A 14,954-nucleotide genomic window follows, 5' to 3' on the forward strand; every position below is an offset into this window, starting at 1 on the left:
AAGTATGTAATGTTTATTTTTAAGGCAACCTATGACTACAGTTATTAGGTAAAATCAATGATGCAGACATATATATACTTTGAACATATGATAAATGTACATTTTAATTACTTATTTCCACATTCAATGTACACACTCTGCTTAATATGTATTTTTTACTTTCGTATTGCGTTGATATTTTTCAACTGTCAGATCAATATAGAATATTTTTCACAGCCGAGCTTTTTGTGAAATTACGTGCCACTTGTGTGGCACTCCTTACCGCATTGAGTGGCAAATTTTATAAATACTTAAAATCAACCACCAGAGGTCGCTGTTGGCTAAGATTCCCATGAACTCTGATCTGTTTGGCCCGCAGCAGCTGGCGCTCTGCGTGTCATCATTAGACGTGAGACATTTCTGTGGAAACAACGAGACTCCACGGCTAGTTTATCGCCTTTTATTAAGCATCAGTCGGTAAAAGAAGAAATAGGCTTGAAAATCGTTTTCCTACAGCTTTTCTGATGATATTTACATGTTCTTTGTGTCATATAGCGCTACATGTGTTGAGGAAAACAGGGAAAGCAAAAAAAAACAAAAAACAAACATATTCTTCTACACACTCAACAAGTACAAAGTCTGAAACTTTTACAAAACATTTTTTCTCAACCACATCATGAGGGCAGCACACAGAGAGCCACGCACCTTCAAGAAGACTGATTGTTTCCCTGAAGGAGCGGGATGATTCAAGAATAATTTGTCTGTTTTTGAATGTGACAACCTGGTTCTTCGAAGTCTTTTGTGTGTGTGTGTGTGTGTGTGTGTGTGTGTGTGTGTGTGTGTGCGTGTGTGTGTGTGTGTGTGTTGTTAGACAGTAGTTGAAACCAAAATGTGTTTTATATCAATATTTCAATTAATACAAGACAACAGAGGACTTCCTTCAGACAATTCAACAAAGTGCAGTTCAGAAAATACAAAAAGCTATGAGGAAAATATTTACCATTCATTCAACACAGAAAGGAGCCGCATCTGCTAAATTTACTATGGCTTATTTTGCAAGAGATTCGGTGACAATTAGAGGCTCGTTTTCATTTACTGCATGTCTGACTGTGATGAATGCTAATGAACCCTGATCCTTCAGCGTGTTGCACACCCTCCCCGTTTTCTATCTGCTCCTCTCTTCTGTCTCCAACACCTCTCTTGTAGAGAAGGTCATACAACCATTTGTCAGTTTGACATTTTTATTCCATTACCATGCATCGCTAAAGGCTGGACTGACAAAAAAAAAAAAAAAAAAGCCCACACACCAGTGACTCCGCAGTTCCCAGTAAGCTCCACTGTTTTTTTTTTTCTCCATCCTTTTCTGGAGTATTTTGTTACAAAATGTGTTCTTCTGAAATGCATGACAACGCTGCTGTAACCAAGCCCTTCCTGTAGGACCAAACTCTGTGCGTAGCCAGGGGGATATTTATAGAATTAGAGATGCGAACTCATCCTCAAAAGGATGCTGCAGTCTGTCTTTGCGCCGTCATGAGGGGAAAACAAAACAAAACAGAACTAGGACTCGCACACACAGATCCATGAGAGCCTTGCTCGTGTCCTGGCTCTGACGGAGCTCAGTTTTTTTGTTTTTTAGATTGCATCGTTGTTAAGCACGAGCAGAGCTCGGTTAGTGCACCTTCCTTGGCGATTTTAAAGAAGTCACAACTCTTAAAACTTTTACACAATTTATCACATTACAGCCACAAACCTAAATGTATTCCACACAAAATGGTGCATACTTGTGAAGTGGAGGGAAAATGACATATGGATTTAAAAAATAAATGCTTTAGATGCTTTTAGAAGAACCTGATGACACTGGATGAAGAACATCTGTGAAGATCAGTTTTCAGATTCTCATTTCAATTCGACAGAAGTGGGCTGTTCTAACACATGAATAAACAATCATACTTTATCTCTGGCTGGAAGTTTTCGTGCTAGAAGGTGAACATCCACCTCATTGTCAAATCTTTTGCTCCCTTCAACAGGTTTTTTCTGTCGATGTGATGTGCAACTTTAGTCCTCTGGAACAAATACTGCTCTGTTTGATTTTTGGATTATTAGAACAACTTCTTCCAGATGTTTGCTGTGGCCTCAGCATGGGTCACATTTTAAATGGAAGTTCTTACGGTTTTATTCCAGCAAGACTTTGATCCGAGTTCCCATGGTCCGCTTGGCTGCTTGTCTCTTTGTGTAATTCTGTCAGTTCAGATGGAAGGACATATCTCCATACATCTGGATTGAACAGAGGTCTGTGTGATGTTCAAAGCTCAGGATATGACTTTACTTTAACCTAACCATGGTTTAAACTATTTCACCATCAATTTTGGTTTGGTCATCATTATGCTGTTTGTTCACATTTCTTTTTTCTTCAACAAACCTCTGAGGCCTTCACATAATATATGCAGTTTATACCAGGTTTACATTACACACAGGTGGACTTAGTTTACTGATTAGGTGAATTTGTAGGTTATTTGTTGCATTGTATTTTATTTAGGGAGTAACGATGAAAGCTAAACACAGACGAAAGCTTTAAAAATGCACACCTTGCTGTCCACTTCACACTTATGCACTGTAAGATTCACATAGAATCCCAGTGAAATACATTGTTTGTGTTTGTCATGAGACAAAAGGTGAAAAGTTGAAGCTATGGTGAGTCTTTTTCAAAGCAGAAGTTACCCATGACTTTGGGAAGCAGAGCGCTCCAGCCGTCATTCAGGACATCAGTTTAAATCAAGCTGATAACTCTGAAGCTCTGTCCGTCTGTCGCACACTCCTTGTTCCCGCTCTGTTCACATTTCACACTCACTCCCTCCCTTCAGGAACAAGGTGGCTGAAGTCTTCATCAACATCCCTGAAGCAGCGGGTCACACCCAGGTCCGTGTGGCCACGCTCCATCTGCTCTTTTGTGATTTGCGGAGACGGGTGCATGTTTCCGCGAAAGCATCCGAGTGACCTAAAGCGACGATGTGAACAGTCTGACTGAAAGACCCACAATCCAGTTTTCTGCTTCTTCCCCTGAACTGAAAACACAACTGAGATGAATAAAGGAACTGATTAAGATAAAGTCCGTAACCGTCCTCTAGTAAATTAGGCTACATTGTGTGCATCAAATGTGAGCCATCCAGTCATCTCAGCCCCTCACCATGGAAACCGTTCAGTCTGCCGAGAGTGAGTCTGCACCTGCTCGTGTTTCTGGACTTTTTCCATCCAAATGTTTGGTGCATGAGAAAGAGAGACATTAAGAGTTTAAAAAAAGAAACAAACATAAAAGCTCCACAGGATGAGTACTCTGTCCTTTTTGTGGTTATTTGCTCGTTATTCAGACTCCATTAGGGCAGATTCAGGATGCAGGGTGTTATTAAAAGCAAAGGCACAGAAATATCTAACTCATACCACAGTGCCAGACAGAGTTGTTGGGACTCCTGGTGAAGATGTGAAAAAAAGCCTGAGAATAAATTCATATTTTATCCCTGCAGCAAAATCTCACACTGACAATTTTGGAAGAATTGAACCGTGGCTGGTTGTACAGGTCATAAAGCAGAATTTGATTTGGCGGCGGTCCTCTTCGTGTTAAGAACATTACCGCCGCTGCCAGCATTGCAATGAAAGTGTGGAAAAATCTGGGAGAGGAGGTCAAGTTTCATTTGCTGAACTTTAAAGCAACATGACTAATTGGTTGTTATTTGCAGAGACATATTTATGAAGAAACTAAGCTCAAACACAAGGAAAAGAACTAACCTCTTGTATCAGATCATAATTAGATATAGTTTTTCTTTGGTGAAAATGTAAAAGTATTCTCATCCTTAACAAGTGTAAGAATTTTAGATCAGTGTTAAAGTTAGAGCATTTACGGGAGCCGTCCCCCACATGGCCTCGGCGGCAGGTTCACTTCCTCTTTTCTGCAGCTGCCGTTGTCCTGCACACATGAAAACCTTTCATCACTGCAAAAACTGAATCTGAATCACTTCAGATGTGCTGTTTTCAGTGGTTCTGTCTCACCAGGGAGATTTTCTCTGCCAGAAAAACTGAAAATAAGTTGCAACTGGCTCTTTCAGTGTGATAGTGAGTCAAAACATGTGATTAGATTAACACAAAATTGTTAAACAAATAGAAAAAAAGCATTCCAGACAGCATAAGAGAGGCTAGAGGACTTGGATGGATGTTTAAAAAAAACGCAGCAAATTCTCCCAAATTTTAAAATATTACAGAAGTAGAAAAAGTGAAAAAGAGGGCTTTACAGTAGGTGATGTTATTCTGTACTGAATAAATGCCCACAAATTAAAGTTGTTTTTATTAGCACGATAATATGCTACTGTAATAGTAACTGAACGTTAGCAGCTTTTACACATCTTTACCAGGTTTTCCAGTGAACACAGCTGGCACTTGTATCTCTAATGAAAACATTAAATAGGTCCACTATAATGTATGTTTCCTGCAAAAAGTTGCTTTGATTCATGCTTGCAAGACATATATCATAAGGTTTATATGTTTTAAATGAAGTTAGTGTGAGAGCACCAGGTTTGGTGTCGTCAGGTGCATTAAGAAAAGAGCAAAATGCAGAACTTTTGGTGTCTAAGTGCAGGCAATACAGACCATTTTAACTTGTGAAAGCGATTAACCTGCCAAGAAACATAAAATGAAACTTATTTTTCAAAGCTGTTTTGTTAGAACCTCAGAATATCCTCCTCCTGCTTATATGTTTGCTGCGCATGAGCAAATACGGCTCCCTGAAATGACTCTGATTACGTGTTTTTTTTTTTTTTTTTTAAAGGAATGCTCCAACATTTTGAGATAAAACATCAGGATGCACAACCGCCTGTATATGTCATCAGAAAGAACAATTCTTTGGTTCTTTACATTGCACAAAAAGACTGTAACAAGCGTGTACTGAGAGACGGTAGCAAATATAAATCTATCTGCTGCAGAATGTAGTCTAACAGAAGCAACTCCTTCGACGAAATACAGCACGTACGGTGCTTTCAGATGCATAACTATGAGGTTGCCACAACATGTCAGTTGTTTTAGAAAATATCTTAAAAATATAAATTACTTTTTAAAATTTTGTACAGGTGATGCGTGATGTCGTTGTAGAGTCTGGCTTTGCACGGACACATGTACAATATTTACACTCATACAAAACAGATTTTTTTTTTCTCTGCTGTCTCCTGTCGCTTAATGCAAAGTTCGCCTCATCCGCTGCAACTGCTCGAAGCTTAAATAATAATAATAAAAAAAAGACTTTGATGGACAAATGTAACCCAATCTTGAGGACACACTCAGACATTTAGAATAAAGGTTATAATCAGTGGCGGTTCCTGGGGAGCTGCTCCTTCTGTCGCCCTGCTGACAGCCAATCACACTCCCATTCCTCTGAGTGGAAGAAATGCATCAGGTCACCAAGGTCATCATGTAGTAAAAAAAAAACAAAAAAAAAAACAGACCATCTGGAATCAATTTAACATGAACTACTACATTTTATGCTTATTTTAGCTTAATGTGATCCTAATTCTAAAAAAGCATTAAAAGTATCTCATGTTTTGTTTTGTTTTTTGTTACAAAAACAAAATAGTAGCTATAAGTGCATCATAAATCTTAAATTATATGTGTAGACATTTGTTGAGTGAAGAATAATCCACATAAGGGTAAATATTCTAATAATTTACACTGGAGATGGTGTAAGGCGGTCCAGAATTTTGAGCTAAGAGTCAGACACCAACTTTAGCATCACGATGACGTACAACAATATTTTATTACAATGCCTGCACTCTGCGCACCGCAGGGAGCCACCGGTTCCCAAATGAGTTTTCACCACGGACAAATAACTTTTCAGCTTTTGCTCCTCCATGGCGCCCCCTGGTGATGCATCATTCTGGGTAGAAAGCCATATTTCCCATATCCAAAACCGCCACTGATCATAACGAGAAAAATAAGAGTGCAACATTTCCAAAACAATATTTTCTCTCTCGCCACCAAATGAATGACGAGGATGGATGTGACCTCACAGTTTAATCTGTGCAGTAAAAATGCCAACCCAGGAGAGACACTGAGCTGTTTGAAAGAAACAGACCGAAACACTTCACTCTGCTGAAGATTTGACGTAAGATGAAAGACGACTATTGCTACATAATAAATATAAGTGAAAGGTAGTTATTGCACACACGCACGCACACGCACGCGCACACAATCACACTCACACAGAGATACTTATGTGCTATCTTTCAGCCTGTCTCAGGCTTTCCTCCTCAACATCAAAACGTAAAACACAGGACAACATGAACTAAGGCCAGTTTTAAAGGACGTTGTAGGAAGAAAGAACATGTTCTCCACCCTCCGCCTTTGAAACATACAATGTATATAAATATACAGTGTAGGGAGAGAAGATGTATGTCTTCCTTTCGTACTGCAGTTGAGGATTTTAAAATATCTCCTCTTATTGTGCCTTGTTTTGATGCCCTTTATGTTTCACTATGATTTGACAGCTTTGGCTGCAGTGGCTTTAACATTTTATCCAGGGCTCTCAGAAAACAGATTATAAAAATTATGGACTAGACTCCTGCAGCTAGTCTAATGATGGCATTATAATCTGGGCTTGTATAAATAGCAAAAAAAAAACCCTCCTTTTCTTCCACTCTGAGGGCGTGTTTGATTGTTTTCATCAGGAACATTTTAGAGAAGACAACAACACTATTTCCAGTGATCCACAGGTGTTGTAATTTTGTAGGAAAAGCCTTTTTTTCTTTCAGTTTTCCTGCAAATTGTCCCCAGACAAGTCTCTGAGCTTTTCGTTTGCAATCCCTTATATCTTCCTCTTCTTTGTATTCTCTGTGCAAGCCGTTCCTTTTAATCGACTCTAAGAGTTATACTGACGCTTCTCCCTCTGAAGCGGCCGCAGCTCTGGTGAAATGTGGTTTTCCTGTCCTTCCAGCGGCAGGGTACTGTTCCCCAGCTTCTTGGCAAGGCCCTCCATGTGGTTGGGACCCTGTTGAAAGCCAGAGAGCTGAGAAAACCTGGGGCTGGCTCTCTCCAAAAGCCTTTGGGTCACGTTGGCCACCGAGCTTTCGTGCAGGTGCTCCTCCTCGTCCGTGTCGGCGTCGATGAACTTGCTGACAGACGAGTCGTGGAATGTGAAGATGCTCGGCCGTAAGTTCTCAGGGCTCTTGCTGGGCGTCCTGCTGCTGGCAGTGGTGTAGACAGATGTCTCTGGGCTTTGGATCGATGAGCTGTCAGAGAGACCTCCTTTCCCTGAGTCCTCCCCGCCTCTGACTCTAACTTTAAGTGAACGCCCCTTCATTGGGTAGTTTAGTGACGGAGCTCTTGGGTTGTCGTTGTTGAGCTTGGTGCTTTTGTCTGACTTGGGGCTGGTGGCGCCATGCGATCCCTCATGCTCATTCTCCAGGGTGGGCTCCAGGCTGGGGTTGGTGCTGACCCTTCCAGGCATGTTGCTCCCAGAGCTGTGTGAAAATCTGGAGCTCTCAGGAAAGTCAGGTCCGCAGCTGATGAAGCTGTCGATGCTGGAGATGCTCTTCATGTCTGTCACTCCCTCCACTGTGCCAGTCACGGCCTCGGGGAGGATGCTTCCCATCTCAAATTCAGCTTTCTGCCTGGCTGACTTCGAATGTGACGCTTTTTCCTTGCTGTTGACGTTTGGTTGTGACTGTGCTTTTGTCATGTTGTTATATATTTCCTCAAGTTTCTGTGCGCTGAGATGCTGAGGACTGCTGGCTGGTTTTGCCTTTTCTTGGAAGCTGGACTCAGCAGTCTTACTGGGACTACTGGGGTTCAGCGGTGACTTGATCCTGGGTGTTCCTCTGTGTGGTGACACATGATTGTCATGGAGCTTCTCCTTCCTCTCATCAGTTTTTTCCACCATGACATCCATGAGTTCCACGCTACGGCCAAAGGCATCCTTAATGTTCATTGAGACAATGCTACCATTTCTCCTCGCTCTCTCCAGAGCCTCTCTCCTTTTGATGGCTTTCTCCTGCCTCTTCTGTTCTTTGTAAAACTCAGAGAAGTTATTTACAATAATAGGAATGGGTAAGGCTATCACCAAGACCCCTGCAATGCAGCACAAACCTCCGACTATTTTTCCCAGCAGGGTTTTTGGGTAAATGTCCCCATAACCTACTGTGGTCATAGTAATGGTAGCCCACCAGAAGGAGGCAGGGATGCTTTTAAACTTGGTGTCCTCTTCATCCTTCTCAGCAAAGAACACCAGACTTGAGAAGATCATGATGCCCATGGCAAGAAAGAGGATAAGCAGGCCCAGCTCATTGTAGCTCCTCCTGAGAGTGAAGCCCAAAGACTGAAGACCTGTGGAGTGACGGGCCAGCTTCAGGATTCGCAAGATCCGCATGATCCGGAATATCTGAACCACACGGCGAACGTTCTGAAACTGCAGCACGCTCTTGTTGGACTCTGTGAGGAAGATGGTGACGTAGTAGGGCAGGATGGCCAGCAGGTCGATGATGTTGAGGGGACCTTTGAAGAACTTCCATTTGTTTGGAGAGGAGAGGAAGCGGAGCAGGTACTCCATGGTGAACCAGGCAATACAAACAGCTTCCACATGAGCCAGCTGCGGGTTGTCCGTGGGCTGGCCAAACTCGTCGGTGTCCTGCAGCTCTGGGAGGGTGTTCAGAGACAAGGCAATGGTGGACAGCACAATGAAGAGGATGGAGATGATAGCAAGGATCTGAAAAAAAACCAGGAGAAATTAATTAGAGAGTTCTGAAAACAGATGACAAGTTTTTCAAGAGATATTTTACACTTGTCTTGCTTGGATTCCATTGAACTTCAAATGTAAGTAGAAGAAGGAAGGAAATAGTTAACAGTGCCAAGGAATACAGGTTGTACAACTATTTAGGGAGAATCATTAGTCTGGTGGTGCGTCATGGTTTGTTGTATTGGTGTCTCAGATTGGAGCTGGGAATGAAAAATACTTACATTTTGAGTATTTTTGTAGCACTATTTTTAACAAATGAAAATAATATCAATGCAATAAAATCCAAAAGGGACACATTATAGATATTTCACATGCACTTCATGTACAAACATTTTGAAGAGGAATGACTTTTTTTGCAGCTTTTCTCTTATTTACACAGACTAAAAAATATACATGCAGACTTGAATATATGTATAGACATCCCACTGATATTTAGTAAATATGCTTCAGCTTTTATAGCCATCAATTTTAGTCATAATTTTGGCTGGATATTTGATCACTTCTCTTGCAGAGTTGGTATTAACTACCGTATTTTTCGGACTATAAGCAGCTACTTATCCCCCACACTTTGAACCACCAGGGGGCGCTTTAGCAGGAAGCGAATCATTGGAAGTCAAAATTGGAAATCAATAAAGAAAGTGCTAATTTTCCTTTAGAACAAGCACATGCTAGCAGCAGGCATGGCGGAGAAATTTCTTCAAACTCAAATGATGCAGGTTTTAAGTTGAAGGTTATGATCTGGCAGTACAGGAGGGAAATAGAGCCGCTGTACGTAAACTCGGCGTGAACGAAACCACGGTTTGGCTTTGGAGACGGAGGGCTGCGTCCTTAATATATCCAGCAGATTTATTAGGACGCAGCTTTCTGCAGCCCTCTGCTGGGTCCTTATGGAAAACCGAGAGCGATGGAGATACCAGCGGCTTATAGCCCGGTGCGGCTTATTTATGTACATTTCCAGTGTTTTTTAAAATATGTATAGCTGCGACTTAATAGTATGGTGCGCTCCGGAAAATACGGTAACATAAACTGGTTGGCATCCAAGCGCTGGTCCAGCTTGTGAGCATAGTATACAAATTTTCAGGAAGGCTGGTCATGCCAAAAGCTTAATGTTGACCTGCTTGATTCATCCCAGAACCAGCTCTGGTGTGTATTTTGGATCATTGTCTGGTCTTGATCAGCCCAGAAACAATAGTGGAGAAATCCTCAAGTGTCCTCAAGTGTCACTTTACACACAGAAGCCAGATTTATATCACAATGGACCGAGAAATTTAGAGTTGTGTATGTGGAGATGGAGACACAAACTGATTTATTTTCACAATTACAATCGATATATTTAAAGGGATTAAAGTGAAACTTTGAAACCTAAGAACACTGCACCGAGTCTTTCACACAAACTGTGAAAGATCCTTTTAAATCTTCCTGAGCTTCCCCTCAAATCAACCTCCAGATGGCGGAAATCAGGACAAATAACCAGGAAAAACATTCATATCTTGAGGCTACCAGCCTGATCAAGTGAAGAAGCAAACTAAAAGGAAATAAGACTTCAAGAAGGCACTGGATATTGGATATAAAATGAGTTTTTGTTCTGTGGCTCATTCTTCATTTGTTATTTTTGGAGCCACATTTATTTTTTTCAGGTCTGTAGATCAATACTGCGTATTCAATGTCTGAAATACAAATCAGACTGAATCATTAACTGTCTTATTTAGCATCTTTGCAGTTTTTTTAGATTTGGCACACAAGGCAGCGGCTAAATACGACAAATGAAAACTAAAATTAGCTCTGCCCCTGAACTACATGCTGAAAGTCATATACTGTACCTCCACAAAGTCATGTATATGGTGCTTCTTCAGGGTCACAGGAAGGTTACTCCCCTGAGAAACTCTGCTTCAAAGTGAAAAAGTGGTCCAGCTCCTTCTGCTGGAATATCCCTACCAGAGATGTGGTTTTATCGTTATACTGACCCATTTAACTTTCTGACCTTCCCATCAGCATTTCAAAGGAATCACGGTCAGAGCTATTATGAGTTCGTGGTCAGGTCTTTTATTTTCGCTCTGTAATAATGTGAGAAAGTTTCTGACAGAAAAGTTTTCCACTTTGTTTTTTCACTTTTAACGTCTATCCCCGAGGCCTGGAAGTTACAAAAATCCACAGAAAGCTGTACGAAGCCAGAGAGTCCGGCTGAGACTCTGACGAGGTACCCTGGACATTTCAGTGACCTGCTAATGATCTAATCTGCTGAGTACAACCGGGTCTGGCCGCAGTGCCGGGGATTAGCACGGCTGCACATAGTTGTGGCTGTACGGCTGTGCCACACCTATTATTTCTGTCCCACGATCGGTGGGAAATCCAGCACAAGGTCACTATGGAGGCTGTGTCCCAGGCGACTGGTGTGAGTAGGATTATTATCTGGTACCGGTCAGCCTTCGTAAGCTTTAATTAATGCTGACAGGTGACTGCTTGAACACCAACCTTGGCCTTTGAAGAGATCGAGGGGGACTAAGTGCAAAGAAACATTGCAATGGAGAGGATGGAAGAGGAAAGAGAGAATAGTTCACAAATTAAGAGATGCAAAAAGACTGAACTCTATCAAAACCAACAAAACACTTTCTGAATTGCTCTAGAAACACAAATCTGTTTGCAGTGAAGGATAAGGCGTAGTTTTGGTGCTTTTTATAAATTCAAGATCTATTAGTTGGTTAAAACAAAAGGTCTGGAGAGGCAGGATAACAGATTATGTTCACCAGTTGAAAGGAAACAAGCCCCGGTTCTGAACTGCACTGTCCAGTGGAAAATACACTGATCAGATGAAGGCTTATCTCTGTTCAGGCTGCAGTGCAGTTAATGAATCATGCTGAATGCAACAGACAGCGCTGAAACCAAACTGCAAAGGCAATACACACAGGATGATTACCTTCTCCTGGTCACTTTTTCCACCTCTATCACAGCAGTGAGATAACCGAGGTCAGCCAAGGCCGGATATTAAAGAGAAGCGATCTGACTAAAGATGAACACTCAGGCAGAAAAGGGAAATTTAACAGAGACAGACAGTTCAGTGACGTGTCTGGGAGAGAAACAGCCTAATCTGGGCTTTTTAGCAAAGATATTTGAACATTTTCAGATGCCAGTCGGATGTTCAATGACTGCTGTTTTGTTTTTTCTGTCTCAGGTGATAGATCTGCAAAGTCTTGGAGGTGTTGTGGATTTTGTTTTCTAACTCAATGTCAAATGTATTCTTACTTGTTCAAATGTGTGATATTACTATTAATATTTAGATAAATACCCCTCAGCAAGTTGTAGAAAACCTATACTGATGAAGGCTTATCTCTGTTCAGGCTGATATTACTATTAATATTTAGATAAATACCCCTCAGCAAGTTGTAGAAAACCTATACTGATTGTTTGGGCACTCTTCTTATTAGAAGTTTTACAGCTAACTTAGATCAGGAATCTTTATAATCCAAAGAGCCACTTTTACAAACTTTTCCTAAACGTCACTCTAAGAAAAGTGACGTTTTAAAAGAACCATCACTTTATTTATTTGATATTAGTTAAAGAAAATAAACAAATTCGCATACATTTTCTGCTATTTGATGTTGACATTTGTGGAAAATATGTAAAAAAAAAAAATGAAAATAAATAAATAAATAAAAACACACAGTTGAAAACCCAATGACCAGAAAAGTTTTGTTGTGGAAATTCGATGCAAAAACCGGAAAATCTGCTAAAATCTGCATTTGTTTTTATGCCAAAGTTATAAAGTCACTGAGGAAGGTGCAGAGAACTTCAAACACATTCAATTTAAACAGGTGGTTTTAATATTCTTTGGATTCTGAAGTTGTATTTTTTATAAATAGCAGTCAATTAAATGCAGGAGTTATTTTGACATTAGTGCATGTGATGAGTATGTGTAAACATCTCATCAGCACCTTAACAATGCAACAAAGGATGCAATAAATCATCAATAAATCATGTCATTCTGGCCATCAGGGACCCTCCCAAGAGAGCTGGACTTGACACACGGAATATTTAGATGTCAAAACATCACATATATATTTGTAAGACATTCATTGAGAAGGACAAAATATTCTGTTTTGAACCAAAGGAGGATTTAAGCGATTTAAGTGCTCTGGTTGTGTTCACACAGAGTAAAACCTGGATTTAATGTTGTCTTCTGGCAAAATTTAATGTTGGCAAACTATTCATGTTCTTGTGTCAGTATTGGAGTTTATGCAGACAAACAAATCTCACTTAATGTTAATAAGTGACTGTTTATGAGCACAAACTATTAAATTTGATCCTTCTTTTCTGAATCTATTGGTTTTTTACTGAAGGGCTGCACAGCAGACAAGATTTGTTGCATCTATTTCTTCATTTGTTGCTCGTTATGTAATCAAGTGACTCATGTGAGTGGCAAGTAAAACCCATTCCAATTGGCTTACTTGCAAACAATAAAAATAGGATTGCTAAACACCCAACAGAACATTATTAGTGGTGGCTGATGGGCTTAACTGAAAGTTATTATTATCAAATTCTGCTTTGGCCCCTGTTCAATTTGTGAGGACGAATCACAGGAAGTCTCTGTTTAAGGCAGGCAAAGTTAAAAACTAAGGCTCTGTGTTGTTTATAGTTTGTGTTTCCTCATCAGCTCTTCATGGCGAGCTCAGTCAACCCACCCATTTGCAAAAACTAGAGATACTTCCTCTGCACGGTCCTGAAACACACTTCATCTCCACCTAACACAAACACCCATGCATAACACACTTACATATGCACTCCCACCTCAGTAATTAGCTCCAGGCATCTCTTCCATACAAGCCCAGGGAGGAAGGAGACTGAATATTTAATATCATGCTGAAGAGCGAACTATCCCAGTGTTTGGAGGTGGGGGGCATTAGTGGATCTTCACTGAGCCATTAGAGATTGCAGAGTCAGAGCTGTAGCCTAGTTTCCACAGTTTTCCCTACACATGGTTACCTCAGCTGTCTGATCAAAGTAGAGATGAACAGGGAGGTTTCCCTTGACACAATCACTGTCCATTCAAAATGAGGAGACGAGCTCTGCTCCATTTCCAGAGCTTCCGGAAACACGTCATGATTTTTACGGCGGTTTTTCCAAAATGGTCATTTAATCCTATTCTGCAAAATCTGGTTTACATAATTCTGTGAACAGACATTTCTTTTTGTTTTGTTTTTTTTAGTCAAATTTAAAAATTTGGAGTCATCAAAAAAGTATTTATATCACACAAAGATAACCCGAGAAAAGAGTTATCTGAATAAAGTCTTGCTCTTGTCCTCATGCGACATTAGATGCATCTCTGGTCCAACACATCTGAATCCAACGGTTGAATTAGCTTCCCGACATATAATCAAGTTCTGCAGAATCCCGATAATGACCCAATGCTTTGACTTTGGTGTTGGAAAAAAAGTTGCAACATGCCAACTTTCGAGGACTGAAGTTTGACCATTTATGTCCAGCTCTTCTTCTATTAATTTGCCTAATAATTACCTTCTGTCACCTGCTAAACTTAAACTAGCATTTTTTATTTTATTTAGAATACGCTTTACTTTAGTTGTAAATAAACTCAGCTGCTCAATGTGACAAAGAAGCAAAAACAGGAGAAATCTATAATGGGTGAAATGCTTTTTTTTTTTTTTACAGTGCTGGACTTGAGAAAATTGAGAGCAACCAGGACAAAGATTCAAATAAAAATCATACAGGTGTGACAAAACAAGACACGACCAGATCGTCCTGTACCAGACTTATGGGTTTTCCCTCGTGTCACGCTGCGTGAAGCGCTGATTCACCTTTGTCTCATATCATCCTAACTGGATTTGCTTTTTCTCACCACATGAGCTGAATAAATAAAGGGATTGTCACTCAGTGACTCACTCATTTCATGTTTTTGTCGACAAGCTGAGTCCAAGATGGGCATCTCTAATCCTCTCACAATACTGCTCCTGTGACTTGACGGTATATTCCCTGAGCCTGTGCACTGAAAGCCGCCTATTTTCCTACGGAGCGGTCTCTCTGCAGGATACTGGGTCATTTGTTTTGGTTTTCCATTAGATGCCTCAGCGGAAAAGACAGATGAAATTACACAGGCGGTAAACAAAGGGGAGAATCCTCTTCTCACCAAGGAAGACAGGCGAGGCCTGCTGCAGCTGCAAACACATCCTCCCAGGGTTACAGTCACCTTCTCGGAAACTTC

General features: G+C 40.7%; 1 protein-coding gene across 1 annotated transcript in view; it reads right to left on the reverse strand.

Moving 5' to 3' along the window:
• Positions 1-423: 423 nt before the first annotated feature.
• LOC103465210 (potassium voltage-gated channel subfamily B member 1-like) overlaps positions 424-14,954 on the reverse strand; it is a 44,098-nt gene continuing 29,567 nt past the window's right edge. Inside the window, exon 3 of the mRNA XM_008409842.2 lies at positions 424-8,713. Coding sequence (XP_008408064.1) covers positions 6,872-8,713 — 1,842 coding nt within the window. The 3' untranslated portion in view covers positions 424-6,871. The remainder of the gene's footprint in view (positions 8,714-14,954) is intronic.

This window comes from Poecilia reticulata, linkage group LG5 (assembly GCF_000633615.1).
Source record: "Poecilia reticulata strain Guanapo linkage group LG5, Guppy_female_1.0+MT, whole genome shotgun sequence".
In the NCBI taxonomy this organism is placed as follows: Eukaryota; Metazoa; Chordata; class Actinopteri; order Cyprinodontiformes; family Poeciliidae; genus Poecilia; species Poecilia reticulata.